This window comes from Colletotrichum truncatum (genome assembly GCF_014235925.2).
Source record: "Colletotrichum truncatum strain CMES1059 chromosome Unknown Contig_0008, whole genome shotgun sequence".
NCBI classification, from domain to species: Eukaryota; Fungi; Ascomycota; class Sordariomycetes; order Glomerellales; family Glomerellaceae; genus Colletotrichum; species Colletotrichum truncatum.
Window position 1 is genome coordinate 2,489,078 of NW_027222405.1, and position 18,015 is coordinate 2,507,092.

The window sequence follows — 18,015 nt, forward strand, 5'->3', positions numbered from 1 at the left end:
GAGTTTCGCATAGCAACAGATACAGCCCACAGTTGTAGTCGAGAAGTTTAGATACCTGGGTACGGTTGAGTGCAAGTAGCTCACCGCCTTTGGCAGAATAAGAGGACCCACTGAAATTTCTCTCGTGGACCAGCGACAACCTCTAACTCAGTGAGCCAAATCGAAGTTAAACAGACCTAAAATTTGTGACCCATCATCTCACATGTCTATATGTTGAGCCCGTACGTTCAAGGAGCTCTCCGCCAAGGCACACGCGCTGCAAGCCGGCAAATATCTCGAAAACTCTCTCTGCATATATCAATATCACTACATCCTAGAATTTACTCAGTCTCTTCTCTCACACACCCACCTACAAGTATCACCCCTTTTGTCAGACTTTGCACCAATCTAGCACCCAAAAGTAGCAAGAAAGTCACCATGAGCGCAGAAGACCCCGTCATCACTTACGATGGCAAGGACTATAAGGGAGTCAGGGAGGGCAAGGCCACCATCCTGGTCCCTGCTGAAGCCGCGGGAAAGCAAGGGAAACAACAGGTCTTCTACAACCCCATTCAGCAATTCAACCGTGATCTTTCAGTTCTTGCTATCAGGGCTTACGGCGAGGAGGTGATTGAGAGGAAAGCTGCGCAGCCGGCCTCTAAGCGCAAGGAGAAGAAGAGGCGGCGCGCTGCTGGTGACGAAGGTGGCGACAGGCCAGCGAAGGTCCAGGTCACGATCGACGGCAACCCGGAGGAGGGCACCAGTGGGGGAGCCCAAACCACGCAGATTGAAAGCGTTGAGGCGGAGAGAAATGAAACGATTTCGGCTGTCAGCGAAGCGCCTACGACGACAACCGAATCCAAGGACGAGGACAAGCCCGCTGTTGAGAAGAAAGCCCCGCGTTTTACTATTCTTGATGCTCTTTCGGCTTCCGGACTTCGCGCCTTACGCTACTCGCACGAGCTGCCATTTGTGACGTCTGTAACGGCCAATGATCTTACCAAATCTGCCGTCGAGTCGATTAAATTGAATGCGAAGCACAACGGGCTGGAGGACAAGATTCAGGCCAACCACGACGACGCCATTGCTCACATGTACAGACGCATTGCTGACGACCTCTCGAAGCGAGATCGCTTCGGCAACCCTAGCAAGGACAACAAATACGACGTAATCGACCTTGACCCGTATGGAACTGCTGCACCCTTCATCGATGCCGCTGTTCAAGCCGTCAGGGATGATGGCGGTCTTCTCTGCGTCACCTGCACGGACGCCAGCCACTGGGCTGGCCACTGTTACGCAGAGAAGTGCTTTTCGCTGTATGGCGGTGTCCCTATCAAGGGTCTCCATTCTCACGAGGTTGGTCTGCGGATCATCATCCATGCGCTGGCGAGCGCCGCAGCAAAGTATGGTTTGACCGTCGAGCCTCAGCTATCTCTGTCGATCGACTTTTATTGCCGCATTTTCTTGAAGGTCCGCAAGTCGAAGGATGCCGTAAACTACCAAGGAGGCAAGACCATGATCATGTACAACTGCCCTGGTTGCTCGGCATGGGAGACGCAGCCCATGGTGCGAACTCGGCCCTACCCGAAGAAGAAGGACGGTTTCTTCTACAAGCACGGTCTGTCCCAGGGCCCTCCCACCGACTCGCATTGCGAACACTGTGGTTCGTCCCAGCATATCGCGGGTCCCATGTACGGTGGTCCGCTGCACAATACCGAGTTCATCGAGCGCATCCTCGATCTCATTCCCAAGGTTGATAAGAACGTTTACCAGACAACCGCAAGAATAGAGGGCATGCTTCAAACAGCTCTGGAAGAGTATCTCCCTGGTCCAGAGCCTGAAGTCGCTCTTGACCCCAAGGACAAGGAGCTGGCCAAGGTAGACCATTACCCTTTCTTTATTATGCCCAGCAAGCTCGCCGGTACACTCAACACGCAGCAACCACCCGATGATGTCTTCAGGGGAGCCTTGAAGCACCTCGGTTATCGCGTCACCCGCAGTCACTGCCGGCCCGGAAGCGTCAAGACGGACGCGCCTTGGGAGGCGATTTGGTGGATTATGCGAGAATGGGTTCGCCAGAAGGCCCCTGTTCGCACGGACAAGATCAACCCGCAGATGCCAGCATACAGGCTGTTGGGCCTGGACAAAACGGAAGGCAATAACGAAGTGAAGACAACCACAACGGAGGCGTCGCAGGGCAACAAGACGGACGTGGAGATGAAGGAAAGCTCGGAGGAAACGGAGAAGGCGGCGGACAAAAAGAGTGAGGAGAACGGCCTCTCCCAGGAAGAGCTGCGGAAGACGCTCGTATTCGACGAGAACCTGGCAAAGCTAGGCAAGCGAATACAGGGAAAGAAGCTGGTCAGATACCAAATGAACCCTCGAGATAACTGGGGCCCCATGACGCGAGCAAAGGGACAGTAAAGGATGGAAGCAAGCAGCAGAAGAAGCCGGGTTGTTTTTCGAGATTTTGTTTTTGTCGTAGGTTAGAATGAGGGATTCAACAGAGAATACTGGAGATAAAGAGAACATGCATCGCAAGGTAGTGGTCCCCAGTTCGTCCCTGGCTCGTTGATATGCATAAATAACGTGGTAAACTCACTGACGTTGGAGCTGAACATGAATAGTCCTTGTCGACCCCGTTACCTGCGGCGCGGCGGCGCCCCTCCCGCCCTCGATCCACCAAATCACTTCAATGACGAAATATCCAGGCGCGAGTTTCTTGTCCTAGTCAACAATGCAGCCCCCACCACGCACGAAGGTGGGTGCTGGGGCTGGCTTGGGTTTCGGTAACCAAAGACGTATGAGTCGCGATGTAGGGCCGACAATCGCAATCCAAGATATCCCAATTCGGAATATGGGTGGGATGGCCGAGTGGTCCAAGGCGACAGATTTAAGCTCTGTTACTCGTGAGAGTGCGCGGGTTCGAACCCCGCTCCCATCAAGTTGCAAACTTTCCTTTTGGCTTCTTGAGCAATTTTTGATTTTGACATTCTTTTTTCTTCTTGGGAATGTCAATTCTTTGTGTTCTATACTGCGCCTGTTGACAAATATGTCCTCGGGTCTGCCATAGTACAGCCTAGCGTCAGGTGCGGAACCGGCACTGGCTTGCGTGCTGCAAGGCGTAACGTCCCACACCCACTTCTGGGCACCCCCCACATTTGGGCACCCCATTTACACCAAAAACGCCGTTTTTCGAAATTCTATATTAAACTAACTACTATACTTACTAAGAAAAGAAAATATATATAAACTATGTTAAGTATAATTATAGCCATCTAATTTTTTATAAAGGTTTAAATATAATAATAGTTATAATATAGAAGTTTAAAACTAAAAGCTTTAAAATGTTAGTAGATACTAGTAACTTACTAGTATTCCTTAACATTAGAAAAATATATTTTCGCTTATATATACTTATTTAAAAAATCTAGGAAATTAATATTTATACTTATTAAAAGTATATAATTATATCTAAAAGAGATTTAAAAGTATTACTTTAGTAAATATAGTATAATTAAGGGTTAAAATTCTATAATAGAAACTTTTCTTAAGGGAAATTTTAAAATATTATTCTAAGCTTAAAGAATTTTTACTAAGTATAAGAATATATAAATCTACTATATCTTACTTAAAAATTCTAATCATATTAGTTAAATATCTCTACCTATTTTATATATTAAGATATAGGCTAGGTAAATTAGTATTATAAATGTTAAACCTTGAATTTATAATACTTATTATTAATAATACTAGTATATAGCTACTTAAGTATTATAATTAAGTCTTAATCTATTTAACATATATTTATTCTCTTTAATAAGTAAAGTATTTAGTTTAATATAGAATTTCGAAAAACGGCGTTTTTGGTGTAAATGGGGTGCCCAAATGTGGGGGGTGCCCAGAAGTGGGTGTGGGACGTTAGCTGCCGCACGACGATTGGCAACCGCTGGCCTCAGGGGATAATGCGCGAAATCCTCGCGTATCTTAGGGCGGAATTTAGTGGTTAAGACACCAATGGTGTAAGATCCGCCCCACAGAACAGCGGAGGACACCACTGGGAGCCGTTGTCCTGCCGGCTCTTTCAGGTGACAGCAGGTTGCCTGTAGAGGGAGGGGATAAGGCATAGTTACCCAATCTTATTCCCGACCCCGAAATAACGCAATTGACGGCTTGATGACACACCCAAGAGGAGGCACATGCAACACTTTCACGCCTGCTTACAATTCTCCCTGGCTAGGGCTTCCCGTTCGTTCGTTCGAACTCTCGGCGTACAGCCAACCCTCTCTAGCTTCCCAGTGCATCCGGCTCATTTTATGAGGTTTAAGCGAATATCCCCTCAAAAACCCCGACACCTTCCTGAACGGGCTGGCGGGCGCCATCATCCATCCTCTTTGTCTTATCTGACCTAGTGGCTGCCTTGTACTTGTTCCATCCTCCAGTTCTGAACGACACGGCTACAACCTTTCACTCACACCGGCATCTTACTGGAATCGGTGGGGTTGTCGACGATCTGCTTGATATAAGCTCTCCTTCGCTTCTGACTCAAGCTTTTGGCCGTAATGGACGTCGCGGAGCCTTTGGGCTTCGAACCCCGCGATCACGGCCTCGTACCCCGTCGTGCGCTGGATGCCACCTTCATCGACGGCAAGCTGAGCTTTACGTCCCAACGTGGTACCGAGTCTGTCCGGCCAGAAGAGATTGTTTTCATCATTCCCAAGAATGATCAGGTCAACTCGAGCCCAATCATCTGCGCACTCAGAGAAGACCCTGACACAAAGGAATTTCCTTATCAACTAGACATCTTCTTCGTCTCCGGTGACCTCCCACCGGAGCTCACCAACGGCCTTTTACTATCACACTTTCCAGATCATCTCAGCCCAAGACCTGGTCACCACGATGTGCACTTCGTTGTCTCCACCAAGTCCGGCCTAGGTCATGCTCCTAAGTTTTGGGACAACGTCGTCCAGCCCCTGGTCATTCTTGCTGATCAAAAAACTTCTGGCAATCCGTCATCGAGTTCTGTTACAGACGGAGTGCCTTCACAGTACGGCAGTAACTTGCTTGATAAATGCAACATCGTAGTCACGAAAGACGCAGACAGTGTCCGCAACTTTGCCAAAGAGAGATGGGCCGCGAGGCCGCAGGTTGCAGCGGAAACTTCCCCAACTAAGAGTGAAGTGATTGTCCTTTTGAGTGGTGATGGCGGTGTCGTCGACCTCCTCAACGGATGCGAGGAAACCGATACGCCGACGGCCCTGCCGACCCTCGCCCTTCTGCCGCTGGGGACTGGAAACGCCATGTTCCACTCATCCCACAAGCCGCTGTACACCGAGAACGGGCCTTCACACATGGTTCTCGGCCTCCGCACGCTGTTCTTCGGCACCGCCGCCCCGCTCCCCAGCTTCCGTGCATCCTTCTCCTCCGGTGCCCGGCTCGTGACTTACACGCCGACACCCGATGCACAGAACCCTGAGGACGTGACCCGTCACGACGCCAGCGTGGGCTATCTTTTCGGCGCCATCGTCGCAAGCTACGGCTTCCACGCCCAACTGGTATGGGAAAGCGATACACCCGAGTACCGCAAGCACGGCAGCAAGCGGTTCGGTATGGTTGCGCAAGAGTTGCTTAAGGAGAGCCACGCCTACGCTGCGCAAGTTGAGATCCGAGGCCCGGATGGGGGGCCGCTGCGCTCTGTGCCTAGGGAGAAGTTCGGATATGCGCTCGCTACTATAGTTTCGAATCTGGAGAAGACATTCACCATTTCACCCGGCAGCGGGCCGTTGCAAGGCAGGCTCAAACTGGTGCACTTTGGCGCCGTGGGCGGGGAGAAGACGATGGAGATTATGATGGCTGCCTACAAACAGGGCTCACACGTGGGCATGCGGTGGAAGAACGGAGAAGACGAGGATTATGTCGGATACGAGGATGCTGAGGAGATCAAGGTGTCAATCGGTGAGAGCGATCCTCGCTGGCGCAAGGTTTGCATCGATGGAACCATTGTCGAGATACCCGAGGGGGGTTGGATGGCAGTTACCAAGCTGCGGAACCCGCTTTACAACATCCTTGCTGATCGCTCGGTCTTGTAAGTGATCTTAACGTAGATTCGGCTGATATACGAAAGACTCGCTAGAGAAAATGTGTTCATCATCTGGGGGCAATTATAGCACAGCATATGCAGGATCTCTACCAAGTAAACGTACTTTCTTGCGCGAATAATAGAAGATTACAGCATACCAACAGCATCGGAACTCGGCACTTAGTGCACAAGTTGAAGTTAGTCGGTCACTGGGCCTCTGATAGTTGCAAGGGGGGCCTGATAGGTGCTGCCACTCTCCATTGCCTGCCGGTGCCTAAATTGTCGAGCCTTTTCCGGTAGAGCACAAAGGCCGTTCGCTCAACCTGGACTTTTAAAAAACCCCGAATTACCCCGAGTAACAGGGTGGTGCTGGTGCGCCACAGAACTCAGTCCAATTGCAGATACAGGGACACGACGACACACTCATCCACTTCCATTCCTCGGGACCGAGAGGGGGACGGTTTTCACACCAAAAGCTCCTTTCATCAAAAGGGGAGTCGGTCCCGAGCTCGATAACTCATAGTCAAAACTTCATGTGACGAAAATCCTTTAAATAGAGCACAGTATCCCGCTGCCAAGGCTTCATTTTAGTTCTTCAGTTCCAACATCTCATCTTTGTAAGAAAAAATAAAATAAAATATAGGATTTTTTTCCCTCTTGGAGTTCTTCAACAGCTTTGTCCTTGTTGAAATGACTGAATTATACGACGTCATCATCGCCGGAGCCGGCCCAGTCGGTCTTCTACTCGCATGTGAACTCGGACTGGCGGGAGCTTCCGTCTTGGTTCTGGAACGTGATGCCAAGCCCGAGTCACCCTGGAAGAGCAACCCCGTCGGCATGCGGGGTCTCCACCTTCCGTCAGTCGAGCTCCTGTACCGCCGGGGCCTTCTCGGCAAGCTGTTTGATCTCTCCAAACGGCCCCACTCGCCTCCGAAGAGTTCCGGAATGCAGTTCGGCGGCCATTTTGCCGGCATTCCGCTCGACCTACACAAACTCGATCTGGACCGCTGGAAGTATCGCCTCCCCGGCCCCTCGCTGATGCCAGGCCCCATCACAATTGACCTCATTGAATCGGTTCTCAGTGAGCGTGCGGAGAGCTTGGGCGTCAAGATCCTCAGAGGTCACGGCTTCGACAAGATTCTCGAGGAGACTGAACATGACGTCACGGTCGAGGCCGGAGAGCAGCATCAAGCTTTCCGAGGGAGGTGGCTCGTCGGGTGCGACGGCGGGCGCAGCGCGATCCGCAAGGCCGCCGGTTTCGAGTTCGTCGGGACGGAGGCGACGTTCACAGGCTACGTGGTCCACTGCGACCTGGATCATCCCGACAAGCTGGCACCGGGGTTTCAGCCGACGCGAAGCGGGATGTACATCTTCCGGAAGCCGGACGCCGTCTACCTCATGGATTTTGACGACGGGGCGGGCCGGACAAAGGAGCTTTCGCAGGAACGTCTGCAGGACATTTTGAACCGCGTCAGGGGCGAGACGGACGTCCAGATCACAAAGGTTCACCTTGCCACGTCATTCACGGATCGCAGCAAGCAGGTGACGGCGTATCGCAGGAACAGGATTCTCCTCGCCGGCGACGCTGCGCATATCCACCCTCCACTCGGGGCGCAGGGCATGAACACGGGCCTGGGCGACGCGATGAACCTAGGTTGGAAGCTGGCCGCCTCGGTCCGGAGGGAGAAGGCACGGGGAGGCGAGGTCGACTTCGCGCTCGTCGATACGTACGGCAAAGAGCGCCATCCGGTTGGGGAATTCGTCCTCGAATGGAACCGCGTCCAGGTTGCGACGCTGCAGCCTAACCCCGCTGGATATGCCGTCAAGAAGCTCATGCGCGATATCATCAACACGGACGACGGTGTCAACCACTTCTTCGACCGAGTTTGGGGTCTTTCGCAGCGGTATGATTTGGGCGACAAGACGCACCCGCTTACTGGGCAGAGCGCGCCAGACTTTACGTTTACAGATGGTTCGAGGCTGGGCCCCAAGATGGAGGAGGGTCGCGGGCTACTTGTTGACTTTGAGGATGATGGATCATTGAAAGGGTTGCTTGCGGGCAGACAGTGGGAAAGCAGAGTCGATTATCTTGGCGCGGAGGTGGTGGACAGGCGAGGGGTTCGCGCCTTTTTGGTGCGACCGGACGGATTCGTCGCTTGGGCCGCGGAGGAGAATTCAGAAACAGACACAGCGGCGTTGGAGGATGCGTTGGAATTTTGGTTTGGATTTTAATGTGTTCTATGCTTTTTTGTTTTTGTTTTGCGGTTTTCTTGTAGCTTAAAAGTTGGACAATCTCCTCACCATCGGTCTCGTCGACAACGGCACGACCTCGCGCTTATAGATACCCCTCTTCAGCTCCGAGCGAGCGGATCCGCAGCTCGCAAAGAAAGAATCTCCCAAAGTCTTGCAGTCCGCGTCCGTGAACTTCTCCGGGAGCCTGGTGCAGAGCTCCTTGTCCTCACTCAAAATGCCGCCCTTCTGGCTGCAGAGTCGGAGACCTCCGGTTCTGGTGGCTGAGTTGGTGAGGTGCGCTTTGCATTGGCATTGAATATTGCCTTGCTGGGCGAGCCCGAGCCCGAAACTGATGTTGTTGTTAGTTTCAATTGAGAGACGGGTGTACGAGGATGAAGGACTTACAGGAGGGCGGCCATGATGTATGAAATGATGAACTTCATTTTGATGGTGGCGAATTTGTATTATTAAATTGCTGGTTTTGTTGGATTGATTGAGCTGGTCAACTGCTGTTTATATATGTTTCTTGCTGTATAACGCTTTTGGGGGAGATGGTGGCAGTTGATGGTGCTGATGAACTGATAAAAAACGGAAGAGGCGGCACGCATTTATACGGATGTGGCGATCCAGAGACAACTCTATCATCTCCGCCTCGAACTGACAGCGCTGCCATCTCATCTGTGTGGTCTAGAGTGGATTTGACTCGTGTACTCGTTCGTCCTACTGGCTTCGAACGTTGCTAATTAGCATGCAGTACCCATTGTCGCCGTTTGAAAAAATGCTGACCGTATGATAAGGGGCCATCCTTGCCGTCTCATGTATCGCAAGCACACGCAAGCTATTGCGAGAGTCGGGGTAAGGCTACCAAGCAGCCAACGCTCAACGGAGCCGCCGACCGGCGCAGTATTGCCCACATTCCGACGACCTCAACCTCAGACGAACAGTGCCAGACTTACATCCTGTTGGCTCGTGCAGCCTCAAGGTAATGACGTTCGGGCTGACGTGGTCTTGGCAGGCGGGTTATCTTTTTGTGGCTACCATGCCGTAGGTGAACGTCTCAGATTGCGAGCCACTGCACCACAACCAACTGGTGCCGGGTTTCAGGGTTTTAGAGGGGTTAAAGGGGGGAGAACACACAACTTTTTGAAACTCGGGCGGATAAGCCTTGGGTGTGTCGCCCGCAAAAAGGGAACTCAATCATCTCCATGGAAACCGCAGGTGCAGAAAGCATATCATTCGGAGGGAACCCAAGTTGCAGAGTCCAACTTTGAATGGCTGGCATTGTACCCAGCCACAGCGTCGGTATTGGGATCGGCAAATCTGGTTATGCGGTCAGCCCCTCGGAGCCGAAAATCTGTAAAGATCAACTCGCTGTAACACGGGAATAATATACTCGAAAACCCTGGTAACCTTCGTATTTATGGAATATTGTAGGTTTGCTGGATACAGTTTTGAACCCGCCGACCAACTACAGACGGCACTTTACAGTGCTTCTGGTGATAAGTCAATTTCACGTTTGACAAATCGAGCTCAAAGTCACGGAAAACTTAGACTGTGACCTTCCAGCGAAAGTTTCCATCCCCCAATATTCTCTCTTTCCCGAGATTATTCTCAGCTCTCCGAGGGACCCGCACTTGATTACCTTTAACTAAGACCAAATACTCTAACTTTCTTTTGGTCCTTATATAGCGCAGTATCCTTGTGGTTCTTCCTTTCACAGTCAAGAACGTCTACTTTTTGCCACTGGCAATACGTCGAAATTGGTGGACAGGGGTCGGCAAGTGAGACATGCATACGTCAATTGCTGTATACAAGAAACGAAGTTTCGCGGTAGTCGGTGATGCTTTTATTACTGGGAGATTTTTATAAACGTCCGATAAACCTGTCTAATCCAGAACCTTGGCGCCAAGTACTGCAAGCAATTGATGAACTCAGGGATGGAGGCCTCTTTCAAGATAACCTTGTTTTTACTTGGCAGCTTTCATATTGAACGCCAAGAATGAGTGCATGGACTGTTTTCACCAAGGCTACTGAGGTTTTTAAGCGACGGGGCTTCAAGATAATTATACAGATGAATAGTTGGGAGTGACAGGCCATGCTATATCGTGAGACCAGTACGCACGTATCCTTCAACAGTGACGTTACATCTAGCAAGAGTAACAGATACGCCAGAAGACATCATCAGGTGGAAGCCAGATTTCGAAGCGTGTAAGAACCTACCAGAAAACCAAAAATAGCAATGCTTGTTACCTTGCTATTCCTTGCGTGGCACAAAGGCTCACTGAAGGTTTATCAGCGTACTGCAAGTTTTAAAAAACTGTAAATTTAACATAATTCTAGTACCGAAGACGCCTTAATAGAACCAAAGTTGGCTGTACGGTCTACTAGTTCAACCACCGGTCATTCCTTGACTCCATCATATCCAAAGTTCCTCCCCTTGCCGAGGTCTGTCTCAAGCTATAATGCCTGCAGCTGGCAAGTGATAGCTATTCACAGATCCCGCCGGAAGTCGACAGCCGATCAGGTATCATAATCTTAAAGAACCATTTGTGCCTAATTTGTCATGCGTAGCTCATAGACTGGTTCCACCCGGATCAAAACCTGCTCAAGCCCTAGCATGTCAGCAGGACTAGATTGCGCCGCGGAAAGCAACGATCTCCGCGAAAATACGGAATACACCTGAAGAAGACAGGAGTGAGACAAGCAAAGTATGAGAGACACAGATTCGCCGGGATGCCGGCCATGCTGCGGGGATGGAGGGAGGACCTGGGGGCCCGGGTTGTAAACCGATCGGCGAACATCCGGCGCGGCGGAGATCAAGAGATGCGCGGGCGCACGGCCGGCGGTTGATTTCAGACGATTGAACAGCCGGATCAACTCTTGATCTACATTCTTGACAAACCCTGAATAATACTCGTCGTACTGTTACATGTCCTACCTTGCAAATGGTACCTCGCCTGATGGAGTAAAGAGTGACTGTGGGTGTAACACGGCTGACTGCAACAAAATCAAGCTTTGGCTCCTGGTCAATCAAACGGTGTCTCTGAATGTTAAAATTTAGAGAATTATTTGCACTGATAGACTTTTCAAAATCTAGCCTAGCTACGGCGATGTACAGACAAAGCACCTATATCAAGTAGCTTTCTGAGAATTGCCGCACCTCCAATTCAAAGCTATTTTGCGGAATATTGGCAATAAAATGCAATCCCCATTAACGCTAATCAGCATACCGACGTTCAGATACCAGAATGTAGAATTTAAAAAGTGCTTAAAAGCATTGCAGAATCATCGCACGTAAAGTTCGGCAAAAGGGGCCTGACATGTTTCACATCCAGGGGAATCTAACCTAAGATGCCTGTTGCAAGGGGAACGCCACGGGGCGGTTGACACCATCCTGTGACAACAAATTCGTTTCGAGAACCTGGGTTTCCTCCGATTTGGCGGGCAATCGGCCTTTTTTTTTGGGGGGGGGGGGGGGGAGGCGCATTTCAGGGTTATTCTGCGTAGTTGTAACGAGACGAACAAGTTGCAAACTGCAAACATGCTTGGATATTTCCTTTTGCCGCGGAGACACAAACCCACGAAGAGGCAATGAGAAACTAACAATCTCACCAGAACTGTGGGAAAAGATCCGCATAGTCGGGCCGGAAGTATGAGAACGTACCGTGCACTGCTGTGGCTGTGGCTCGCCATCTCGCAGCACCCCTCCATTACATTATGCCATGACAGCAGCGCAGGTGATACACGGATTCGCGATCGCGTCTGCGACTCGGATTCGTGTCATGACGGCGGTGAAAGCGAGAGGAGTCATCTGGGGCTCGTCGACGTGAATGACGTCTTTCCCCCAGACGGCGGTGTGCCGGATGGATTAGGCGATTTTGAGACAGTCCGCATCAGATATGGAACCAGTACACGCTCTCACTCGTATTTACCTTTGAATCAATAAGCATGCTAACAATCTTCATACAGATCTCAGATCAGAAAACGGACTTTGGGAAGTGCGCCCGTCGCCAGGCAAAGGTCTCGGTGTTTTCGCGCGGCGCAAGATCCTCAAGGGCACACGCATAATAGAGGAGGCGCCGCTCTTCACCGTTGACCCGGGCAGCCTCGTAAACGGCCAGGGCTTTGCATTTGACTCCATTGCCAAGGCTGTTGATGAGGCCTTCGCGTCCCTGAACGCGACGGCGCAGGCGGCGTACCTGTCTTGCCCGGAGCACCGGGACGCCGACGACGCGGCGTTCAGCCGGGAGGCACTCATTTTCCGAACAAACGGATACACAATGACTAGTGGGGCGATCGGCATCTTCCCCCTTGTGGCAAAGGCGAACCATGCGTGCCGGCCGAATGCCGCGGGCGTGTCTCTTGAGAGAAAGAGAATCGTCTGGGCCGGGAGAGATATTGACGCTGGAGAGGAGGTCACAGTTACATACGCCCCGCTTGCGGAGACTACAGAGACGAGGAGGGCGAGACTGGCGCAATGGGGGTTCCGGTGTAGTTGCGAGACTTGCACGGCTAGAGACAACGGTGAAGGGGAGGCGGACGACTTGAAGCGGATGGAGATGAAGAGGTTGATGGGACTGATAGAACAGGAGTTGGGGAGGGACTCGTTCGGTGGTGATGTGCTGCCTCATGCAGAAGAGCTGGTGAAGCTGGTAGAGGAGGTGGGACTAGTGGACTACCTCAGCAAGGCATACAAATACGCAGCATATGCAGCGTCACGAACTGGGAAATTTGGAGCGGCGAGGAGATGGGCGAAAAAGGAGTTCAAGGTACACGAAATCGCGGATGCCGAGTCGGTGTATGCCAGAGAGGCCGAGGCATTTCTAAACTCGCTTCCGTTGTTATGAGACGCATGTTCGGGGAATGAACTTTTTTTCTCCCCTCTCCCAGTTCGCAACATCAAATCCAAAGAACAGAAATTACCATGCCAAGTAGTAGGAGATTTGACTCACTGGTGGTAAATGTCACGCCGCTCTGACGGGAACAGGGCACCGGATGGCCTGGAGCAAATAAGGTGGTGGAGGCTCCGTATACAATGGTCGGGAACGGAGGCCCCGTCCAGTCTTCGGCGTGAGTCACACCGCGACGTTCCCACTCATTTGAGAACTGCAGCCACAACGTGCCGAGAGAGTACGTACCATTTTAGATGTACCTGCTGCTGTTGGAGACAAACGCCACTAAGGAAACTGGGCAATGGAACTCATCATTCCCCTCGACATCTCCATGGGATGACGGAGCTGGTAGGAGCTCCCAGTCTTTTATTTCGGCCGACGAAGCGACCAATAAATAATACCATATCCCCAGCTTCAATTTGTGCCTCAGAGCATCAAAGAAGGATAAGAGAATTCGTCGCACTATCGTGAAGCCTCTCCTGTTCATTCGCCAATTGATTGTTTTCGCTTGCTAGGACCTCTTTACTTTCCTGCTTCGGTGATGACGTCCATAGCCTCTGAATCTGTCGCAACAATCCTCTGCACCAGCAAGCAGACGAGATTCAACATTCAGAATGCAGATTACCGCGAGGTTTGCCCTCACCTCCCTTACATATGTAGTTTACTGCTGATGTCTAACCTGATCCGTCCAGTTGGATGTTGATGGCCTGCACATTACCGTCACCTCCGGTAGCAAATCCGGCGCCAAAGGCAAGGCCAAGGCTCGGACTGAAGGGACTGAGATCCTAGTCGACGCTAAGCTGCATCTCAAGGCGGGCCAACGGTACGCCCTCGTTGGAAGGAATGGTTCCGGCAAGTCCAGTAAGCAGATGACATCCGTTACACTTGACAGACATTGACACAAGCCCAGCCCTGCTCAAGGCCATCGCTCAGAAGTTGATCCCTGGTATCCCGGAGGCATCGCGGATATCTATACTTCAACAAACGGATGCCGGTGACGCCAACTCGGATATCCGGCCCGAGTCTGGCTCTGCCGAAGGGGCCCAGACTGAGTCCGCTCAAGGCCTCAGCGTGCTGGAGCATGTCATTGAACAGGCAACTGCCCGGTCAGACGTTGAGCAAGAAATCAAAGGTAGAATCGTGAGGAGTTAGCTCTTTTCGATCAGGACTAACATCATGCAGTGTTGTCCGATGGAATCAACAGCTCTGACCCATATGGACCGGTGCGAGCTGTTCGCACCCTTCGTCACGAGAAAAACTTGAAGCAGCTGTTCCAAGTCGATAAGAACGCGAGGTTGCGAAGTGGTGACCGCGGCCTGGCAGCTCGGAAGGCACTAAAAGCTTTTGAAAAGACTACCGCCGAGTCCAAGGCCTTGTAAGCATGCGTCACTTTGGTCCATCCCCGGCTGAACTGATCAAAGTTTAGGGCGGAACAACCCCAAGACGAGATTTCGCCTGATACCCTCAAGAATGAGACGCAAGAGGCACTCGACATGCTTGCAGACCTTCAGTTGCAGGTCGAGCCGTCAAAGGTTGCCGAGATCGAGTCTAAAGCCAAACGAATCTTGGCGGGTCTGGGCTTTTCGGAGGCCTACATGTCGAAGGCAGTGTCGAGTCTCTCTGGTGGTTGGAGGATGCGTACTGCGCTTTCCATATCGCTGCTTCAGGAAACAGATATCCTGATTCTGGACGAACCCACCAACTTCCTCGATTTGCTGGGCATCATTTGGCTTCAGCGTTACCTTGAAACTCTCCAAGAAGAGGACAACCCCCCCACGCTTATCCTCGTATCCCACGACAGAGACTTCATTACACTCTGCACCGACCTTCTTATTCTCAAGGACAAAGGCCTGACATATTTCCATGGTGATCTTCCGACATATGAAGCATCGCAGTCGGAGCGCAAACTCTGGTTGACCAAGATGAAGGACGCTCAGGACAAGCAGAAGGCCCATATTCAGCAAAGCATCACCAACAATGTCAAGGCAGGCAAGGCCAACGATGACCAAAATAAGCTCCGCCAAGCCAAATCCCGCCAAAAGAAGCTTGACAACCGTTGGGGTCTTCAAGTTAGCGCAAAAGGTACTAGGTTCAAGCTCAATCGTGATCTGATGGGTTATCACTTGACCAGTCGTGAGGAAATCGACATTCCTCAAGATGAGCGGCCTGTATTTGTCGATTTGCCCGAGCCTCCCGAGCTTCGATTTCCTGGTCCTCTCATTTCGGTAGAGAATGTCACATTTCGCTACCCGACGAAGACAAAGGGGAAGACACTGGCACCAGTCGTGCTGCAAGATATCAGCTTGTCTGTGCACATGGGCGATCGGGTTGGCATCCTCGGGTTGAACGGCGCAGGCAAATCCACTCTTGTGAAGCTCCTCGTCGATGAGACTAAGCCTTCGTCGGGGTCAATGACAACTCATCCGCGGTTGAAATTGGGATATTACTCTCAGCACGCCGTTGAGGCACTACAGAAATTAGGTCGAGACGATCCTTCATTAACGGCCTTGTCCCTATTGACGAAGGAAGTTGACGGGGAGTTGGATGAGGGGCAGCTTCGTGGCATCCTCGGCAGCCTGGGCTTGCCTGGTCGAATTGCCTCTGACACGCCTGTGGTCAAGTTATCCGGCGGTCAACTTGTGCGGTGCGAGCTTGCACGTATTCTTTGGCGAAGACCTCACTGTCTCATTCTCGACGAGGTGACGACTCATCTTGACTACGAGACAGTCACGGCGTTGCGCGAGTCTTTGAGGGATTGGGAGGGGGCCGTGATTCTTGTTAGTCACGACCGTTGGTTTATGCGGGGTGCGGTTGAAGGACTGATAGAGGACTCGGAAAGCGAGGAGGAAGACGAGGACGAAGCTGTTTCCAGGAGACGTGCGGTTTACAGACTGAAAGCTGGAAAACTGACTGTTCTGGAGGGCGGCGTGACTCAATTCGAAGATGGAGTCTCCAAGAGAGTGACGAAGCTGCTGAGTACATAGAGATGAGACCAAAAGGGCCCGAATAATATCAGGCCTCTTCATGCGAGGTTCCTCTTGCTTGACCAAGTACAGTGACTTCGTTACTTCAAACAATGACAACTGGTACCTCGTATTTCCACTTCTAGGCAGACGAATTCTATGTCTGTTACTTTGCCCAATTAGGGAGATCTGGTCGGGTTGAGATGACAAGACAGGGGGCAAGTTTGCACTGAATGTGGGTATTTCGGTACCCGCGGGTGAAATTCTTACAATGTTTCGGCCATCGCATGAACCACTAGTCCCCTTTTTTCTCTGCGACGTAACGGCCGCAGGTAGGCGGTCTATTGAAGCTTTTTTCTGGGCTGGACTAGCGTGTGAAAGCCGGGGTGCTTTCAACAAGTGCCGCTTAAGCTGGCGAATGAGACAGCACTGACCGCAGTCGGGATATTACGCGCCCTGTTGGCCACCAAATTAGCCGTCACATCGGGATAGGACGGCGCTCATCGGTCTTTGGCTGCCTCTCCTGGTGCGTGGAACGGTTGTAGTTAGTCTGTGAACTTATGAGTGTAGCGTGGGAAATGCTGGGGAACCTGTGTAGGTCTTGGTTCATTGCCAAAAGGCGCGTTAAAAAAAAAGAAAGAAAAAAAAGAGAACCCTTTTCACACTTTTACCGGGTTCTTTTGTGTGTCGGGAGGACCAGCGTGGATTGGGTAGTACTGAAGCAGGACTGTCAGCAAGGATTACGTTTCTACACAGTAGCCGGGCGGTAACTAACCAGGCTACCCCCAGAGTTTCACTCCGCTGGATGGAGGAGGAAATAGGATGCATTGAGGGATTTCAAGTTCCTAAATATAATGGGTATCTTGCCATAGGGCTGCTGGAAAACTGTGTTGCTGCCACGTGTGGAAAGTCTGAATGAGTTACATGATTCAGGAGGAGAAAAGAATGCTCCAGACCGCATACCATGTATGCTGCCTGACTTGTATGGCTTAGCAGAACAATTCGTTAGCCCAGTGTTGAATGTTCCCAACGGCAAACCGTTCGGGCGAGGTTCACCTCGTTAGCAAGGTAAGTTTTGGTCCATGGAAACTCACGGACAGTCCTTGGTTGAAGAAACATCCCCACCTGAGAATACGGTCATTTTGAAATCAAGCTAGAAAGATCTTGATATGGAGGGTGGCCAACAAGGATATGTATTTCATGTCTTCCAGTACAGTTTGGAGTGATATGGTATCGGAATTGGAGGTTTAGATTGGGTGGCTTTTTTCCGCAATCACGAACGCTTGGTCGCTTTCACAAAGGGCTTGTTTTCGCAACTTTTCCGAGAAATCGCTAATAATTACCCGTGACGCCCGACTTGTTACGTCGTAGTAGATTCGTGCATTAGCAAGGGTCGTGTTTCCTTCTTTCTTCAGGTCGAGAGAATCGCGCATCAGTGGGGATCAGGGCAGGGTGCCCGGTGCGTACGCAATAGCCCGCAGCTCGGACGGACAGAAACAATTACGTTTGACCGGCCGGGTAGGAGGCCACTTAATCCGATAACTCATCAAGTTGACTCTTGTTTCTGTCGTTGCTGGTGGTCGGTGGGTATGTTTGCGTACTTCGCTGTTAATAGGGATGACAAGTTGGCTTGGCAGTGTTTTTTTTGGTAGTTGATGGTGACGCGGGCGGGAGAGGCTGAGCGGCCAGCACCCCCATGCTTCCCGCCACGAGGAACCACGATCAACCAAGTCTGTCGCTTCCCGACGTTGCAATGGCAGTTCTGAGCCACGCGGTGACCTGTATGCACACGTATGGTGGGGTCTCCTTCTCTCTCCCTCTTCTTCTTTTTCTGTCCTTTCTTCGGTGAATGGAATGGGTATACTTGTAA

At 51.3% G+C, this 18,015-nt stretch overlaps 6 protein-coding genes across 6 annotated transcripts; 5 read left to right on the forward strand and 1 right to left on the reverse strand.

Annotated features, from left to right (window-relative positions):
- Positions 1-210: 210 nt before the first annotated feature.
- On the forward strand, positions 211-2,403 carry CTRU02_212148 (N2,N2-dimethylguanosine tRNA methyltransferase; the record flags this gene model as incomplete). The annotated part of the gene is made up of 1 exon (XM_036725023.2): positions 211-2,403. One exon carries the CDS (start codon positions 211-213, stop codon positions 2,401-2,403), a length of 2,193 nt encoding a protein of 730 aa, XP_036583188.2.
- Positions 2,404-4,541: 2,138 nt separating this feature from the next.
- CTRU02_212150 (diacylglycerol kinase catalytic domain-containing protein) lies at positions 4,542-6,068 on the forward strand (the record flags this gene model as incomplete). The annotated part of the gene is made up of 1 exon (XM_036725022.1): positions 4,542-6,068. One exon carries the CDS (start codon positions 4,542-4,544, stop codon positions 6,066-6,068), a length of 1,527 nt encoding a protein of 508 aa, XP_036583187.1.
- Positions 6,069-6,748: 680 nt separating this feature from the next.
- CTRU02_212151 (monooxygenase FAD-binding protein) lies at positions 6,749-8,290 on the forward strand (the record flags this gene model as incomplete). Its single annotated transcript, XM_036725021.1, has 1 exon — positions 6,749-8,290. One exon carries the CDS (start codon positions 6,749-6,751, stop codon positions 8,288-8,290), a length of 1,542 nt encoding a protein of 513 aa, XP_036583186.1.
- A 45-nt stretch (positions 8,291-8,335) lies between these two features.
- CTRU02_212149 (uncharacterized protein) lies at positions 8,336-8,733 on the reverse strand (the record flags this gene model as incomplete). Its single annotated transcript, XM_036725020.1, has 2 exons — positions 8,336-8,639; positions 8,696-8,733. 2 exons carry the CDS (start codon positions 8,731-8,733, stop codon positions 8,336-8,338), a joined length of 342 nt encoding a protein of 113 aa, XP_036583185.1.
- A 3,209-nt stretch (positions 8,734-11,942) lies between these two features.
- On the forward strand, positions 11,943-13,137 carry CTRU02_212152 (set domain-containing protein 5; the record flags this gene model as incomplete). Its single annotated transcript, XM_070205784.1, has 2 exons — positions 11,943-12,198; positions 12,260-13,137. The coding sequence occupies 2 exons, from the start codon at positions 11,943-11,945 to the stop codon at positions 13,135-13,137; spliced, it is 1,134 nt and encodes a 377-aa protein (XP_070060597.1).
- Positions 13,138-13,723: 586 nt separating this feature from the next.
- On the forward strand, positions 13,724-16,166 carry CTRU02_212153 (ABC transporter; the record flags this gene model as incomplete). The annotated part of the gene is made up of 5 exons (XM_070205785.1): positions 13,724-13,813; positions 13,875-14,043; positions 14,093-14,314; positions 14,365-14,557; positions 14,609-16,166. 5 exons carry the CDS (start codon positions 13,724-13,726, stop codon positions 16,164-16,166), a joined length of 2,232 nt encoding a protein of 743 aa, XP_070060598.1.
- Between the last annotated feature and the right edge of the window lie 1,849 nt (positions 16,167-18,015).